General features: G+C 41.6%; 1 protein-coding gene across 3 annotated transcripts in view; it reads left to right on the top strand.

Annotated features, from left to right (window-relative positions):
- Positions 1-2,556: 2,556 nt before the first annotated feature.
- Positions 2,557-19,079, top strand: part of ASPG (asparaginase) — a 47,368-nt gene continuing 30,845 nt past the window's right edge. Inside the window, exons 1-6 of one of the 3 annotated variants that reach the window (XR_005562892.1) lie at positions 2,557-2,810; positions 8,404-8,533; positions 12,583-12,694; positions 15,392-15,517; positions 16,985-17,068; positions 18,138-18,264. Coding sequence is in view for 2 of the 3 variants with exons in the window: in XM_027732889.2 (XP_027588690.1) it covers positions 2,648-2,810; positions 8,404-8,533; positions 12,583-12,694; positions 15,392-15,517; positions 16,985-17,068; positions 18,138-18,264 (742 nt within the window). In the remaining variant the exon portion in view is untranslated. The remainder of the gene's footprint in view (positions 2,811-8,403; positions 8,534-12,582; positions 12,695-15,391; positions 15,518-16,984; positions 17,069-18,137; positions 18,265-19,079) is intronic. The other 2 variants (XM_027732889.2, XM_027732890.2) reach the window with 2 other exon arrangements.

The raw sequence follows: 19,079 nt of genomic DNA, 5'->3' as shown, positions 1-19,079 counted from the left end.
GAATTCTGTGCCACGTTTTGGGCCACCCAGTCTACGAGAGAGATTAACAACTTGGAGGGAGTACATAAACTTTATTTCTGTTGGAGTGGTAAGTCATAGGAACTGGAAGCAGAAGAAATTGCTTGGACCATCCCATAATATCTATTTTTACCTTGAAATTGAGTTAAATTTTATTTAGAAGTTGCAGTACAGGGTACAAATTAAGTTCATATGACCTGGAGCCAAAAATCTCTGCCATTTCCCTACACGAAGCATGTTCTCACTTTGACTTACTGACTAACTCAGGCACTTAAGTGACATGTTTAGCCTCAAGGTACTTGTGTGGCAGGTAGTTCTCAGCTCATGCAGACTGTGCTTCTCAGCAGTTGCTGTCCTCAGTAACCAGTTAATTGTGTTTTAGCCAGTTACTTTGCTAATTTTGCTTTATAGTTGGCTAGTAATAACAAATCTCATGACCTCAAGACTTACCAGAGTTCCTTGAAAACAACTTCAGCCTCCTTATATTTGATCTCTTACCTGATCCTCAAAAGAAACTACCATATACTTTCCAAACACAACTCTTAGAAGTAAAACCAATAGCTGAACTTGACACCAATACAGGGCTTAATACAATTTGTTTTATATCAGACCTTAATCTGCCTCCCTTCCCACAATTAACCTCTTCAAGTTCTAGTCTATAAGGTACACATTTCTAGCTTTTTCTTTAAAATACCTATGACATCACCTTTTTCATTCCATCTCCCCATTTCCTTTACCTGCAAAATTGCTTTCTAATCCAGAGGTTTCTGCTATTCTTACCTAGACACTAAACCCTAAATTTGTGTTTAGTTTTGAAGTTTAATGTTTCTGTTTTGAAGCACCTGAGTTAAAGGTTGCCTTGTATGCCTCAAAGCTTAGGAAGACTGTCACAGGGAGACAGAGGAAGATTTGAGAAATGGCTAGCACATAATTGGTAACAAACAGGAGAAATATAAACTGGAGCTCAGTTACGCCTACAGTCTAGAATAGGATGGAGATGAGTCTTCTGCGCCCTAAGCTGGTGATTCACCACTCTCTGTGTTGTGATATTTATTACAAATAAACACTTTTCTCACCAGTTCAGCTTCATAGGTACTAAGGATTGGAGGAACTGCTGATACGGTAAGACTAAAATATATCACTTTTTCCTACAGCCATATAAATTTCAGCATTACTCCATCTATTTTGATGACACTACTACAGTGTTACCATCACCAGGGCTATGGAGCACTAAAATGAAGTAGATGTGTATATTTGTTCCTGTTTCCTAAACTTATTCCCTTTATGCTCTTCTCTGCATCAGCAGAGACTCTAGAGTAACCCTGCTGCGTGGAAAAAGTCCATTTCAGGATCATGGTATTCAGCTCCTGGTAATAACTAGCTTTTTGCAGATAAGGCAAATGACAGCAGAGGTGATCACCAGGATTAAAGAGAAAAATATTCAAAGCTTCTGAGGTTGGTGTAGTAAGCCTCCCCCTCCTCTTTTACTTCTTTTTCCAGAGGTCCCAGCTACATAGGTAGAGATGGTATTGTCCTATGCACAACTGCTCATCTCTGCTGACCTTTAGCTTGTTTTACCCTGAGCACTTTTGGCAAGACTGTTGAGAAATAGAAGTTATCTTTCACAATGGCAGATTGGATCTGGCTATACCAAGAACCATTGTGTGGTCACAGGTTTTCAAAAAATACAAGCCCTTGAGAGTGAATGTCCTCCAAGGGACAGAAGAGCTCAAATAAAGGAGCTTGTGGGCTGAGCAACCTGATCTGGTGGTCATCTCTGCCCATGGCAGGGGGTTTGGAACTAGATGATCTTTAAGGTCCCTTCCAACCCAAACCATTCTATCATCCTGTGATAATATCGCCAGACTACAAGGAGAGGACTGCATATGGATGCTTGATTAAGTAAGAGATCAGTCTGAATAAGTTGTGGTTTTGCAGGCTCAAAAAATCCCCATCTCTCATCTTTGCCCATTGAGACCTTTCCTGCACAACCCTTATGTTTTGTGTTACAGGTGTTAGCAGGCGCTATGGTACGTGGCTGTCCACATTTTAGCCCAGGGCTGGATGCGCAGCCTGAAGGTGGAAACTCAGTCCTCTCTTGCGAGAAAATCAGGGTGAAAGCCGAGGGAGCAGATTAGGAAGCTTGAAACGGAGAGAGCAGCGGTGCTGCCCGTGCCAGCTGCCTGCTCCGGCGGGCACGAGTCATCTCTGAGGCCCGGTAAACAGGGGAAGTCCCCACCTTCCTCCCGAGGGTGGAGGAAAGAGGACGACGCAGGTGGTCTCGCCGAGCCGTGTGTCCCCCCCTTGTCCTCCCCGAGCCCACAGCGCGCCGCCTCTCTTCGCTTCCCCTTCACGCATGAAGGGCTCTGACGTTCCCCCGGGGCTGGCGCTGCCCCGCGGCGCAAAGTACGGGGGTGGTGCCGGGGCGGTGCCGGGGCTGCCCCGGCCCGGCCCCTCTCCCCCGGCAGCACCGCACGGCCGCCCCGAGCCCTCGGAGCTCCGGCGGGCGGGCACGACCTCTCTCCCCGCCCCTGGGAAGGGGCGGCCCCGCCGTCCGCCCGCCCGCCCGCCCGCCCTATAACTCCCCGTTGTCCGGGCGGGCGGGAGGTAGCGGTTCCTGCGGCGAGGGATGGAGGCGGCACCGGCGCGACGGCCGCGCTCCCTCAGCAGAGCCTTGGCCGGGGAGCGCCCCGCGGGATGCGGCTGCCCCCCGGCCCCCTCCGCCAAGGCCGAGGCGCGGGTGCTGGTCATCAACACGGGCGGCACCATCGGCATGGTACAGGACGCCAAGGGTGAGGGGCCGGGCGGCGGGGAGCGTGTGGGGGGAGCGGGGCTGGGCTGGGCTGGGCTGTGACCGTGGGGACACCCGGCGCGGTGCAGCATCCCAGGGTTCTTGTCACTGTGCCAGAAGGGTGCGAGCCTTCCTCTAATCCCCTGCTCCCCTCAGCTGGTTAATTCCGCAGCTCAGTTGACGGGCATCCTTGTAACCTCACAGCTAAGCTGGAGCAGGTTTTGGCAGGGGACAACGCGTTTCCTGCAGCGTGAGTCCTTTCTGCCCTCCTTCGCGCACTGAAAATGAAACCAACCTGATCGTACTAGTCATGCAGTCTGTTTTTAGGCTTAAATGAGCCACTGTCCCTGGCCACCCAGAGAGCATGTGCCTGGCATTCCTGCTGGGAAGAGCGTGGGCCGCTGGAGCTGGTGCCCGTGACAGGGATTTTCCGGTGGTGACCTGGCAGCTGATGCGAGCGTGGCAGCGAACATGCTGCCAAGTGTCAGGACGAGCGGGATCAGATGCAGCGTCAGTGTTCACCTGCCTTGGGGCAGGTTTCTGCTGCTCTCCCACCAGCTGTTGGCTTCTTTCAGGAAATCATTGAAGAGTTTTGCCTTACCCTACCAAGGGAGGGGGAGACTTACCTTGATGAGAGGGTAGATATGCCAAACCCCCTCCCACCAGCTGAAACATGTTTAAATCCAAAACTGAACTCTGAGATATATCAGTATACTGACTGCATTTTATCTGAAGGCTTCTTGGTTACCTACCTGTATATGCCATGTGTTTTCAGGTGCCCCTAAATGTCAGCAAATAGGTGCCCAAAATTCACCTGATACCTGCCCAGGCCCGCAGTCCAGAAGCTGGTTGGAGTGGTACCTAAGCACCACTAGACCCTCACTCAGTAGGCACAGGTCCTAAGGGATGACAGAAGCATCAAATAACAAATGTGTCCAGGGAAAAGAATGGATTTCAGTCAAGTCTGACTTGCTGTAGGGCTGTGCATTTGCCAGCATTGTTTTAAAGGAAAACAGTGAAATGTAAGGTGTGGGAGTGAGAGGGAATCAGTCCAATTTTGATGAATATCTATTTAGTTTCTTCCCTCCTTCACTTGGAAAGCAGTGGAGCATCCCAGGCCTTCCAGAGCCTGTGTCTATCTGGATTCAGAAGTGTAGGTACTTGTGATCCCTACTACAGAGTTGCCTGAAGTACGGTCTCTGCTGCTCATCTGTAGAATGAGTACACTCAGTGCTTCATCTTGGAGCTTCCTAGACTTGATTTTTTTATTCTAACATGTCCTTTCTTCTCAGAAGATGGTGATTGGCTGCTTCTTATTATTGTAGGGAAGATGCTTTAAAGTGTTTTTCTGCCTTTTTTTTTTTTTATAGCTGTCATCTTTGTGTTTAATCTATCATAGTGGTAAAAAAAAGTCCATATTTCAAATGATGTGGTGACTTTCCTTTCTCAGTTTGCATTGTGTATGCTAAAATAATTTCCTGCTTTTATTGCCTCAGCTTCCCAAATGACTCTTTAAGCAAACAAATTACAATCACATGTCTCATTCTTTTATAAATGAACTTTATAACTTCCTCTCATCTTGTATGTCTTTTTTTTTTTTTTTTTACTTTTGCTTAACAAGTGTCAATCATTAAAGCAAGTGCAAACAATCTTAACAGTTATGATTCAATGATGCTGACTTGCTGTATCCTGGTGACGGTTTCGACCTGCTTTTCATACACAGATCTAGCTGCAGAGCAGCCACAGTACCTCTTTCAGAATATTTGGCAGTCTTTAGTGTTCAGAGGCTGGTGAAAGGGCATGGGAAAGACAGCATGCTTTAACAGAAAAAAACCCAAACTATAGATGCTCATTTCTTTTATTAACCTGTGGATGGAAAATGCCTGTTTACAATCCTACCTAGAGCTACAAGTGTTTTATTGGAAGCAGTGTGAACAGAATTAGCTTCCTCGAGCTGCACAAAGCCTTTTGTAGCAGCAACTGCTACCAGTCAAGGGATTCAGCTAGGTTTCTACCTAACTAATGTTTGTCTAGGATTACAAGGTTTTCTGTGGCCTTTCCAGTTGCTGAGAGAAGATGGATTACTCTTTAAAATCAGACAGGTTTGATAGGCCTAATATGTTCTGCAAGGAATATGTTTCTGTACAGAACTGCCCCCATATACAAGACCGATAGAATCACATTCCTTGGGCTCATTGTACATGTGTGGAGCAGTCATTTATCAACATGATATCTGATTATAAACCTCCTGCAGAGTTTCTGCAGTTGACCTGTACACATCTGGCAACTCCAGCATGCCTTGAACCAGTTGGACTTTCTACACACTTACAGGTTACCTGCTCAGGAGTAATTTTCAGAGGATGAATAGTTAGTTTGAGTTGGATGACAACCAGACTTAGGAGCAGACAGTCTCAGTATTCATGATTTTGCTGTCAAGCCACTTCATCATCATCATCATCATCATGGCTGGGCTTCGCGAACGAAGATTTGGGAAGGGCTCTACCCATGTTTGTTGCAAGTGCGTTGGTGGCTAAAAAGGCCAATACGAGATAGACGCGTCCGGTTGCATCAAGCCACTTCAGTGCATTTTTAAAATGTCTTCCTCCTACTTATTTCCTCCTACAGCAGTTTCTTTTGGCTTATCAGGAGTGCATTTCAAAAAGACAATCTTCCTGCACTCCATGGTGAGGTTATTGTGATACTGATCTTTCCATCAAGTTTGTGCTCATGCTTCTCCTGGCTGGTGCCTTCAGGAAGATCTTTTCCTTGGGTGTGTGGTTTGGATCTCTTTCCTGGCTTTTACCTGAAATACTAAGGAAAAAAACACCCAACAAATCCAAGTAGAACTAAGCTAAATACCCTTAGAAAGATTACTTATCTTGAAATAGAGTCTGCCTAGGTAACAGTTATTTGTCTGTCTCTTCTAGACGTACTAGATTGCCAAAGGACTGGCTGCTGTAGTCCAAATCTTTTCCTGTTAGAAATCTACATACCTCATTTCTGAAAGCTCCAAGGACTACACCTGCTGAAATTAATATTTTGAACAATGCTTTCTGCTTCTCTGCCTTTGCAAGATGTAGTTTTTAATTTTGGGATGTGGCACCATAGATGTACATGCCATTTGTATTGATGTTACACAGGTCAAAACTGGCTTAGCAATGTCCTTTGCGTTCCTCAGTGTGGTGAGTTTGTTAGGATTGGGGGATAACTTCAGCATGCTGATGTACAGGATGGTCCTTCTCCCCAAGCACCTGTGGCTTCTTGGGTGCAGAGTCCCACTGCATCAGAGTTTTTCAGCTCCCTGTTCTCTGCAGCAGCACAGGTTGTAGGATGTCTCGTTTGGCAGGTGGCTATAACTGTGTTATCTATAGCACCAGGGTGAAAAGCAGAGGCCTCAACTGTCGGTAGGACAGAACTATGATTGTTCTCCTTGGCCACAGGTGCTTGTTTGCTGTTCTGCCTTTGCCTGCCTGCTTTGTGATGCCCGGGCTGGCCAGCTAAAGAGGGAAAGGACAGAAGCTGATGAGAGCTCTTTGGACAAGTCGCACAGCCTGCCTCTTCTCTGCAGGGGTGAAGTTGCTTCAAATACTTGGTTAACAAGCTTGGCTCACAAAAGTTGTTTTCCATGCATAATAAAGTAGAAGTGTTCTTAAAACAGTTGCACTTGAGTTCCCCCATGTTTGCTTCTCTGCTGTAAAGCAGAGAGCACTGCTAGATGTGGATGCACGTAGGGGACTGCAGAGGTTGTAAGTGGGTCATCTTGGATACATCTGCAGAACATCTTAAAAAAAAAAAGTTTACGTTCAGTGCAAGCAATTAGAGAAAAATCCTGACAGATCAGTGATTAAGAGATGAGAAGCTGCCTTTTATGGAGAAGGGATTAAAGAAAAGTAATGTGCATCAGCTCTCCAGTTCCTGTGGCAAATACAAAAAATAAACAGTCTAATCCATTGTCAGTATTCAGAGCAAGATAACACTGGACAAGCAGAAGAATAATCAGAAAACACCCAGGAAACACTTGAAACTGGGCTGCATTTCTGAGCCAAAATGACTCTATGCCCAAGTGCAGCAGAAGTGGCCGTTTGTGACTAAGCTAGGAACATCTTTAATAGGAAAAGCAGGGATTATAGCTGAATGAATGAGACACCCAAAGCTTGAAAGTGTGTTAAGTATATTTTGTAAAACAGAGAATTCTGGCAGGAATCCAAACAAATCCACTCAAATGCTGTTGCTGTCCTGTGAGGAAGTTGGCTATGAAGAGGCCTGCTACTTCATTTAAGGCAAGCCAGGAGGGAGATTAGGGAGTTCTTAAAGATTTTTCCATCAGCTTGTAAGGTAAGCGGAAAAAGATAAAAATACTATTGAAAATAATCTCTGTGTTTTGGAGTACTTAAAATAAACTTTGCTGTTTGAAGGTGAGGCAAAAAAAATACAGATGCTAACTTGGATGAGAGTTATGTTTAAAGAAACTGAACTAGGAAGTAGGAGGGAATTGCCTGGCTTCAAATTAGAAATAAGTAGAACTACCAGAAGTAGAATAATGAGGTTTGACAGTTTGTTCCCCATCTGAACAGGTAGTATGAAACACATTCACTGAGATTAAACTGAACTTGACAGTAACACCAATAGAATCTTGAAGTCCAGAAGGGAGTATCTCTGATAAAAGTTCCTTGAACGAAAAACATCCCAAAAAGTCACACTGCAGAAAAACAGTGTCTTCTGATTCTGGATTCCAGGACTGTCACTGTTATTCCTGAAAGAGGGTATTGGGGGATGCAGGTTAGATTCACAAGTGAACTCAGTTCTATGATGCTGAGGATTGTAACGTCAAAAAATCAGGTGCCTTTCTGGCTGATTTAGAATGGTGTACAGGCACCCTTTGAAATACCTGGTTGCAGCCAGGACACCTGCAGGGTCCACCAAGCACTAACTGTATTCTTAGGCTAGTTTAAGTCGCAGCTGTTTTAGGGCCCCTGCCACAGAGGGGCAGAGCCCAGTCACAGGAGGGGAGAGGGTGAGCAGAGCTTGAGATGCATCCACGCTTTCAGCTTTTTCTATTCAGCAGTTTATGCACCTTTTCTACGTCTTGTCAGTTCAGATGTTCAGTCCTAAACCTGCTAGTGGAAAGTATTTAGTATGTATCACAACTTGATAGTACAAAACAATGCTCAGTGCTTTGTAAGTCTTTTACCACTAAGAAGTAATAGTAATAGCAATAATAGCTATGGCATATGTAAAAGAGAATAGTAGCTTTCTGCTACAGTTGCAAAAATTGGCTTCCTGTCCCTGTTGCTGATCAGTATTTTCAGACAAGCAGCAATTAAAAATAGGGAAAGTATAAATATTTGATATGGAGGAGATTTGAAACATTATTTTTCTTAAATAAAGGATTTATTTCAAGTCAAGAGAAGGATAACTGCATGGATATTTATTAGTTATGTCCAATTTTCACGTTTTTAAACTGGCAGTAGACTATTTAAATTTAATTTGGAAGGATGGGCAAACTGCTATGTAACTTCTTCCCTCCTTACTGTGCCATTTGCTTCCTTCCATCCCTGCTCCTTTATTTACTTCCCTTATTCTTTATTTTTAAGGACTTGCTCCTGAGGCCAATAAACTAGTAAACAGCTTGGAAAAAATGCCAATGCTGCATGATAAGGCATATGCCCAGGAAACAAAACTGAACAACTCCCATGAATTTCCAGAGAACACATTGGTGCTCCCGTAAGTATAATTTCCTTGGGGAGAGGGAGGGTTAGGAAGTATTGTGTTAATTTTCAGATAATCACATGTCCAGATATTTAACATGAAGAATCCATGATGAGATTAGCAAAAATGCTTATATTGGCTTAAAAGGAAAAAGTCTACCATGTCTGACATGATAGAAAATACGTGTTTTGGTATATTTGCAATGAAATGCCTTAGAACTGCCTGAGAAGTAACTTTTAAGTTAGGCAGCAATTAACCATTCTGGACAGCTTAGTTCTGCATTTTTTCCCTTGTTTTTCATATTAATTTGCTGCTGTGCAAACATATAAATATTCTACAGAAACTAAGAAAGCTACATGTAGCTCCATGTGAATTATCTTCAGCATATGTCTGAAAAAGTAGCATGTAATTAATGCATCTGTGAATAGGCCTCATGCTTTAATTCTGCAGGCCTTCTGTTTTTAAAAGCCCTAAAAGGTGATTGTTTTTCCCAAATTTATGCAACGTTATGATAATAAGCGATAGGCTTATAATTAATCTGCATTTCTTCTTAACTGTTGGACAATGATTAAGAAGCTTATAGGTTTTATTTAGAGGGCAGTATGCTAATTTGAAATATTCCCCAGCTGTGATGAATGACTGTACCCCTGTAAACATGTTAGCTTTGCACAAAGGATGATTTTACGCAGTCATTCAAAACTAAATGGGACTGTAGCTGGTTTGCTATAAGAGTAAAAATGAATATTCATTAATCTTTAAAGAGAAAACCAGGATATTCAAAGAAAATGTAAGGTTTAATAATTTCTTTCTACTTTGTATTGAGGTCTCTATGTAAAGCTTTTAAAAGTAACCACTTAAAAGGCAGATAGCAGGAAAAGTAGTAAAGGGCAAACTAATGGACTCCTGGTGCAGTAGTATTTATAGGAATGTATAGTTTGTGTTAAATACGATGCTTACACTAAGAAAAATAGGGCTCTCTGATGATTCTGTGCTTGAATAACTTTTAAATCCTTTAAGGGATTATAAACAAAACAAAACTGCACTAGTATACCAATTTGAGTCCTAAATGTACTTCTCTTGGCACATCTTTTCCATGAAGAACAGAAAAGCTTAAAACAATCATTCACATCAAAAACCTGAGGTTTAAAAACCAATCTTGTCTTGTTTTTCTGGCACTGCTGAGTGCTGTTTCTGGAGGTTGGTCATGGCAATTTGCCATTTTGTCTTTTGTGTTAGCCAAGTGATATTTTAACTAGATGGTTGAGAAATATTGTGAGTTCCTGAAGGGAGAAAATAGGAGTATTTTGTGAACTTTGTATATCTGTGTGTAACATTGATGTAAGAGGAATTATATGTTCTCTTTTTGGTGAGAGGCATCAGAAGTTGTAGGCAAGTCTGGTTTCTCTGTTGATATGTTGTGTTTTATTTAGAGAGTGCATTCTCAGGGGAGCTTCCTTTACAATCTGACTTCCAGTTTTACTCTTAGCATGTGTAAATGTAATATCCAGCAAGGCAATTTTTCATGTGAAGTCTAACTTCTTAGGTACAGTATGTCGGTTTAAACACATTGTTTAAATGCTCTCTCTGCTCTGTGTAACAATCTTACAGGCTTCATAAGGGGAGTGGGTCTGCAGAATTTATTAGAAGCCTCAGATGATTGGAAAAAGGGAAATATTGTACCCATCTTTAAAAAGGGTAGAAAGGAGGACCCTGGGAACTACTGACCTGTCAGCACCACGTCTGTGCCTGGGTGAGAGACTGGAGAGGGATGGATTCAACAGGTGGACTGTTCAGTGGATGAGGAGTTGATTGGATGGTTACATCCAGAGGGTAGTGGTCATGGTTCAGAGTCCCAGTGGACATCAGTGACAAGTGGTGTCTCTCAGGGGTCCATATTGGGATCACTGTTATTTAATATCTTCTTTAATGTCACAGATGAAGCAACTGAGTGCACCCTCCACAAATTCGCAGGTGACACCAAGCTGGGTGGTGCTGTTGGCACACCTGAAGGATGGGATGCCATCCAGAGGATCCTGGACAGGCTTAAGAATGGGGCCCGTGGGAAGCTCATGAGGTTTAACAAGACCAAGTACAGGGTGGTGCACCTGGGTCAGGGCAACGCCCAGTATCAACACAGGCTGGGGGATGAACAGATTGAGAGCAGCCCTGCTGAGAAGGACTTGTGGGTGTTGGTGGATGAGAGGCTGGACATGAGCCAGCTGTGTGTGCTCACAGCCCAGGAAACCAATTGTATCCTTGGCTGAATCAAAAGCAGTGTGGGCAGCAGGGCCAGGGAGGGGATTCTGCCCCTCTACTCTGCTCTGGCCCCACTGGGAGCACTGCATCCAGCTCTGGGGTTCTCAGCACAGGAAGGACATTGAGCTGTTGGAGCAAGCCCAGAGGAGGGACACTAAGATGATGAGAGGGATGGAGCAGCTCTGCCATGAGGAAAGGATGAGAGAATTGGGTTTGTTCAGCTTGGAGAAGAGAATGCTTTGGGTGGTGTAATTCTGGCCTTCCAGTACCTGAAGGGAGCTTGCAAGAAAGATGGAGAGAGACTTTTTACAAGAATATGCAGCATGTTGGCGGCAACATTTGGAAATAGAAACATATTCCAGCTCATCTAAGAATGAGTGAACATGGTGGATATTCTTTCATCTTCTAAGCTTCAGAAAGGTAGCAGAAAATATTAGTACTAGGGTTCTTTTATTACCCAAATCTAAACTGCCAAATTGAATTTATACATAGTTGACTTTATTCTGAGAGGTTAGAAAGTTAATGTGGAGAAATCAGCATTTCCTGTGGGGTGTAACACATGCTCTATGTGCAGTCCATTTGGATGCCAAATCAAAGGTCTTTGAAGAGTTAGATTTCTTGATACAGGCAGGTGGAGGAAGGGAGAGCTGTGGTCCTTGAAGGCAGGAGAGCAGACAGCATGCTTAGAGCTAAGACAATCCCCTGTGATTCCATAGCCACCATTGCCTTTGATAAGTCACCTCCAAATTTGGGATTGCATACTTTTGTAAGATATTTGAGTATCTAAACACTTTTTAATCCTTGGTCTCTGTCTGCTGGGCTACACATTGCATGATGTTTGAAATTGTCGCATTCCTCAGCCCCACAGGTACTTTATCCTCTTGCCTGACTGGTTTTGGTTTGGTTTGGAATTTTTTTCCCTTGCGTAGTTGCTGAGGCTTGTTTTTATTATAGTTGGAGCAGTCATTTCCTGGCTGTCAAGGGTGCACTTGTTCAGCGGCCAGTAATTGATCGCCAGTGAGTTGTTTATGGTCTTGAGGTCTCTGTTTTCAGCCTATGCCAGTATTTTAAGATCTTTGATATTATCACATCCTTAAACTCCACATAAGAAGGCATAGCTGGCACCACAGAGCAGAGTTCCTTAACAAGGTGACAACAGGTCTAATAGTCTGGGAGTGGGCTTTTACAAAGTTAGCCTATTACTAGCAAAGGCAACAGTTCATCTGAAGAACCAAGAGAGTTTTATTCTGAAATCTGAGGTCAGAAAAAATTAATGGATCTTCTAAAAGCTACAAAATTTAATCTTTGTCATAAAACACTTAAGATACCCTTTGTGTCAGGAAAGAGTATCTGTTTATAGAGTATCTATTTATGTTTATCAAAGGACGAGAAATTTGTTGCAACTCTTCTCTTGCGTCCCCCCTATGAACATCAGGAGCTTTATAGATTCCTCTAAATATCTTATGAAGCATTTTTAAACCTTAAGGCTTCGTATTAACTTCTGTTACAAGTCAGTAACAAACTTAAACAGTGTAAGTCTGGGTTCTTCTTTTCTGACTTTAGTTTTGACAACTCCTCTCTGCCTTCTAAATTTTATTTATTATTAAATTAAATTTAAGTGTTTGTGCTTTAAACCACATCAAGCCATGAACTTCTAAACTTGGAATTTAATTTCCAAATTTAAGACCTTTTTTTCACCTAGATTTGGACAATGGGGAGGAAAAGGGTAAAATCTGATTCAAAGAAAAAATCAGAAGTGACGAGATGATATTCTAAGAATTTTTTTTTCCAATTCTCTTTCTTCACAGTGTCTCCAAGCAAAACAAAAGAATCTTTTACACAATCCTTGAGCTATCACCACTACTTGACTCTTCCAACATGACACCAGAAGACTGGGCCAAAATTGCAAAGAAACTTGAGGTACTATAGTGTGGGATAAGAATTCATTTGTCACTTAAAGCCAGCAGTATATCCAGTATGCTGAGCAAGATAATTCAGTAGTGTGATATGTATATATGTTTCTTTAAATGTAAATGTTAAGTACCTTACTTAGTTGCTTGCAAGGTTTGCTGAATTTTTTTTTTCTTTTGAAAATTTTGCAAATTCCTTGAAGTTATATAGTTCTTCCAATGATAAGCCATGCCATAATTCCACACAATAAAATAAGAGAAAAATTGCAACCATAATTGAATAAGGTATGTAATATGTAGGTCGATGTGTTTTAAAATATTGACTCGAATTCACTGTCAAAAAATGTTGAATAAAATCCTTAAGTGTAGGTAACTTAATTGAGGGTTTCTTAGTTACACATCATTTGAATGTTCAAATAGCTTAATAGTTGGCTACGGACATAGAAAATAAATTCATATCTTCATGCCTTTCTTCCACTGGACACATATGGACTTGAGTAGCTTTGACTTTGCAACCAGTAGAAAAAATGTTAGGTTTTTCCACAGTGAGACGTGTTTAAAGCCCTATATATTTCTGCATATATGGTTAAATTCATGACAACCTTCTCCGGATTAAAAAAATCAGCATTTCTCTGCTCCTGTCCCCGTGTCTGAACTTAGCTGTGTGCTTTTAAGAAAGCAGAAATGCAAAACACTTCAAATGCTTCACACTAGGAGTTCATAAATAGCTGTTAGAAATAACTAACTATGGGACTAGGAAGATACTGCTCCTCCCCTCCTGCTCTCTCTGCGATAGTGGGGCTTTATAGTGTAAATTCCCTTCTTTGACCACACAGTAGCAATGAACGTGAACAGTTTAATAATGTGGGGAATGATGCTGAAGATCCAGGTAACAGTCTTTCACCTTTAGGCTCTCTAATCCTGAAACCACCAAACTAGGGAGGTTGCTTCTCCTATCAAATGCATCTTACCAGGGAAAAGAAGAGGTGTAGCTGGTGTGTAAGTGGAAAGCCTCTAGGATGGAGCAGGGGTGCAGCTGGGAAAAGCCCAGGGCCAAGAGAAGGAGACAGGAGAAAATTTGCCTTTCTTCCTTACTGGCATATTAGTTTTTATTAAAAAAAATTAAGTGTTTATTTCTTGTACACCGATTGCAGCTTCTCTTTTATGTAGAAATGTCCAGTTCATGTAGTCCACGTTAAAAGTGCTCAGAGGCAAAAAAAAAAAAAAGAAACCAACTCTCCAGCTTGTGCACAGACACTGCCACTTTGTGTTCACCTTGGACATGTGCTTGGCACAGTTGTAACATGCTGATGACTTTCCACACTGAAATATTCCAAGATGTTTCTGTGGGATGTCTCCTTAATTGCCAGTCTGATCTTTTACATTACAAAGCTTAAACCAAACTATGTTCTTTTGCATCTAATAAGGTTCATAAGGCTGAAAACATTGGTGAGCATACTGATTTAGAGAGGACAAGTGGCTATTCCTGTGATCTTGGTCCTTCTGGAAACCTACTAACCTTGTTACTGTGTTGGTGAATAGCTGCACTGTGCTTTTTGCATCAGGCTAATTTAGTCTACTGAAAGATCTTGCAACACTGGCAGTTGTTCTGTTGGCTCAGTTGTTAGAGATAAGCAGAAATCCCCTGAAATTTCCAGCAGGTAGCAACAGGTAGACATGAGTATCAGTGAAGGAATAGCAAAAGGACAAGTAGAAACCTACAGGGGAGTGTGGAGGTGACCTTATTATCAGGACATGCCAAGGGTGTGTGCCTACTGAGACATAAGAAGTGTAAATAAAAGAAAAACTTGTTTAATTCTATATTTAATCCTTTTTTCCCTCCACACTGGCCCTGCATATATCTGCTTAAGAGTGCTATGTAGTCCTTTCCATGTTACCAAATTACATCAGTCTCTCACTACAGCATTTATTATGTCCATCACTCTTAAATTAGAGGAACCAATTCCTTTTTCCTCTAAAAGCCAGCAGATGACTTTATTCTAATAGGATGAGCTGTGTGATTCATGGGTTTGCATTAAAAAAACTCCTGTGTGGAATTGTATGTAGATTAAAACTATTATAAAAGTCATTTTTACATCTGCATGTGCTTTATAGTCTAAAGGGACTTCTCAAAAACCAGCAAGTGAACGCACATTAATGAATAAGAAGCCTCTTCACTGCTTTCTGCTATGGAAAGGATGACTTTCCATCAGAAGAGGGCACTCTGACACTGGCAGTTTGCCTGTCTGCCACTCAGATTAAATGGACTGTTTTTATCTGTATGTTATGATAGCCTTGGTTTGCCTAATCTGTTCCTGTAAATGGTGTAATCCCTAAAGTAAAAGCGGCAACAAGAAATCAGACTATACGACTAATTTGCATGTGTTAACATTCCTGTTTAAAACCATTGCTAAGCTTTTCCTAATTAGCAGTCTTCTGGTTTAAAAATGCTGCATTAATATGTATACATGGAAGAATCTCTTTGACTGTTCCATAATTAGAATTACTGGCTCTGGTGCTTAGTGACCTATTCACCCTTAATTTTATTTAATCTGGAAATAAGGTAACTTTAGGAGGAATTATGTGTGCAGGACCCTTCCAAGTATTATACTGTTGCCTGCATCAGTGAAATTAATGTACTATGTACCTCACTTGCTGGTGCCAGTGCATTGCTCTAACAGTGTGAAAACTGTCTCTCCATTTCCAGGAGCACTATGAAAAGTACGATGGTTTTGTGATCCTTCATGGTACTGATACTATGGCATATACAGCTTCAGCCTTATCCTTCATGTGTGAGAACCTGGGTAAAACTGTTGTTCTGACAGGATCTCAGGTAATGGAATTAATTTGTAGTTGAAGCAGGAAGCCTCATTTTTGGTTTTTATATGCAAAACTTGTTTGTATCCTGATTATCACTGTATAGCTTAGTAGTGCAGGGCAGGCCCCGGGCCAGGGTGAATGGTCACAGTGCTGATAGAAATCAGTGAGAACTGGCGGGCTCACCAGCTGAGGATCTGCCCCATAATTTTATCATTAATGACTTTACAACTCTGTACTGAGTCAGACCAGTAGTTCATTATGTCTGGGGCCAGATGCTTCAGAGAAAGATATAAGAGCCTGTCTTTGGCCATTGTGTATTAATCGGTTTATATGAGAAGCATCTCTCCAGCCTCAGGTGGCCGCTGGTTGTTAGCTGTTTTTTTTCCTTTCAAAGCCCTGAAGCTTATTGCTTTTACTTCATCAGTTGTTATCCTGACTTATGTTGCTCATTGTTGCATTTTGATATTTTTTTTTTTAAATAAACTCTATGCAGTAGATGCATTTTTGATCATTTCTATTCCAAAAGCATCTAATATGGTCTGTTTCCTTTCCTCTGAAGACTACATTTATTAATTTTCATTCTCTTAGCTGGAGATCAGCCCTTTGCATATTGTCTGAGGGGGAGGGATTGTCTTACTAGAATAGCTTGCTTGAGTATAAAATACAGCTCTAATCACAAAGGAGAGATGAAACATCGCACTGTAAAATTCCCCTCCCCAGTCTCAGAACTTCCCTTTCACATGTGGTCTATTTGAAGTCAAAATACAAAAGTCTAGGAAGGAGTAGGCTCCCACTTACTTTCTTGACGTGGGGCAGTCTGGTCGTGATACATCACAGTCAAGGTTTTGCTTTCTTTTTGGCTGTATTTCTTGGAGATCTGCCTGACATATGATCTAGCAAGGGAGCATGTGATTTCTTTTTTTTATTGCTGAAAGGAGCTCTGACTCTCTCTTAATAAAGAGGCAATCTGAAAAGGCATGGAAGTCATCACTCAGCAGACCAAATTTCTGTTTTTAATCTTGCCCTTTTCTGTCAGTAATAACCTACTGGCTCAGTTTTTCTATACTGTGAGGAAAGATGGTGCAAGAGAGCTGTTGTGGAGCCCATAGTGACAGATCTGCATGATCTGGGGCTGTTAGTTTTTCTCTGTATCATCACTTCTCCCATGTTCAGTCACTTTAACTATGACTTCTTTCTAGTTTTTATATTTTTCCTGAACCAGTCTTAATATGCTTAATCACACCAGAATCATCTCTATATCAGTTTTTAAGCTCTTAAATTATAAAAGTCTGTTAAGCACAGGGAGAAATCTTACCATCTGTTGCAGTCTAAAATAGTTTGGATGAAGAAAACTTTTTTTGTAATAAATCATTGTTACATAAATTATTCATATATTTGTATTGCATAAGTTGGACTCATTTTTTCTGCTGTGTAGGCTTTACATAAGGACCAGGGTGTAATTTCAGTCTCTGCTCTTCAGGTGCCCATATACGAGTTGCAGAATGACGGCCGAGACAACCTTCTGGGGGCATTGCTGATGGCTGGGCAGTTCGTGATTCCTGAGGTTTGTTTGCCTGTGAAGACCATCTCAGCAGCTTAATTTCTCCCTCTAGCCAGGACACATACTTATATACACAAAATATCCGGTAGGCAGTAAGGAATTGCACTTAAACAGGAAGATGAATGTATTCCACTGAGGTAACAATCCTTGCATGGCAAAGCAGCTGCTGTTTTTGCATTGGTCATATCCCATTTGCTCATGTACAATCTGTAGAGACTATGAAGTCTGAAATGATACATTGCAAGAGGCTTGAAATCGGAAGTTCTCTTGCACATATGTGGGGTCTGAAACACTTCTAAGTCAGTTTTTTAACTGAACGTTACTTTGAAATTCTGTAGTTGCTCTAGTACTGGTATGTCTTTCAGCTCTAGTTCCTGAAGACTGAAATGTCGAGAGCGATGCTTCTAGTGGACATGGAAGTACTTCCATAGTCTCAGCACCCTGCCTTTAAAGATGTGTGTGCTGTGCAGCCAAAAAATCAGAGAGAAAAATGGTCAGGTTTCACCTCATTTCACGTCTGCCATGCTCCCAAAGCCAGTTCTTGTAAGACAACAACAATAGCTGACTGGCCCAGATCTTAAGAACTGATAACAGCTTTGAGGTATCTCTTTTCCTTCAAGTTCCAATGGACAAACTTTAGGAGGTTTGAGAAGGAACGTAATTATTTATGTGTGGTAACTCTTTTGAAAATTATCCTCATTTTCACTAGGCCTTTTGTTATGTTTTGGACTCTGAATTTATATATAACTCATGAATGTATTAAAAAGTCCACTGTTTCTTTCCTCTATCTCTGAAGTAGACTCAGGCAAATTTTCTGTCTCCTAGACTATGTCTCATGAGAGGATTATGAAACTAGTTAACTCTTAACTTGTTTTGTTCTTAAATTCTTAAACCAATGTGTGACAGATGTGCCAACTCTTTTTGAAAGGGTTAGACTTGTAAACATCTACTAGCCTCTGAGTTGCTTTAAACATTTAGAAAACACTTTATAAAGGACGGACTACAGTATTTATCTACAGCATCTTTTAATTACTGGCTTATTCATAGACCTGTTTCTTTACTTGTCTTGCAGGTGTGCCTGTATTTTTATAATAAACTGTACAGGGGAAATAGGGTGACTAAGGTGGATGCTGGGAGTTTCAATGCCTTTTCCTCACCTAACCTGCCTCCACTTGCAAATGCTGAGGTTGATATTACAAGTAAGCAACATCATCTCTTAAGCCATGTAATTTATGCCACATGCAATAGAACTGAAAAGAATCTATGCCTATGTAGTTGAAATGTCATTTTTAATCTCAAAAATATCTTTGAAAGCTCTGTAGCTTGACTCCATCTGCTCTGAACCTGTTTAAATACTAGTACAACTGAGATTTTGTGACTCAGCTGCATTTATGTATTGAGTATAGATGTGAGCTAGACTGACTTTGACTGAAGATCCAGACTAACCAGAGGGAACATTGCCCCTGTGTCATGAAAATGCTTGGTCTAAAGATAAAAATGAGGGAGTGAGGACTGAAAGAACAAAGAGTTTAATCTCATTAGTGACCATGCTGGGCTCTGAAATCAAGCAAAGAAGTCGTTGCAGAGTACTTGCAGCTTCAGCAGATTCTGTTTGATGCATGTCAATGTGTAAGATGTTTTACTGGATATTTGGGACCTGTCTGAACTGCAAGCGCACTGAAAACAGCAGACCTAAAATATGCATTGTATGAAGTTTTTTTCCCCCCAAACTTTCTCAGGTTCCCTGTAATTTCTGTGTGTCAGTTTCTTAAGGAAGGGAAAAACTATCTGAAGGTTTCAGTACCCGTTTGCAAAGTCTTTAACACATTGATGTCTGGTCTTGGATAAATGGCACCCTTTCTTTGGAGAGGGGAGAAGAGAGACACATTTGGAATCTAGCCAAATGAGGAGCTGCCAAAAAATATGCTAAAGCACAGTTTTGAAAAGTATAACATGTTATTGGGTAGACTGTGTATTAAATAGGAGCAGGACTTGATCAAAATCTCCATTATTA

This window comes from Pipra filicauda, unplaced genomic scaffold (genome assembly GCF_003945595.2).
Source record: "Pipra filicauda isolate LSUMZ 115617 unplaced genomic scaffold, ASM394559v2 scaffold16_size7369187_pilon, whole genome shotgun sequence".
Lineage (NCBI taxonomy): Eukaryota > Metazoa > Chordata > Aves > Passeriformes > Pipridae > Pipra > Pipra filicauda.
The sequence above is the reverse complement of the archived record's forward strand: the minus strand, read 5'-3'. Positions and strand labels throughout refer to the sequence as shown.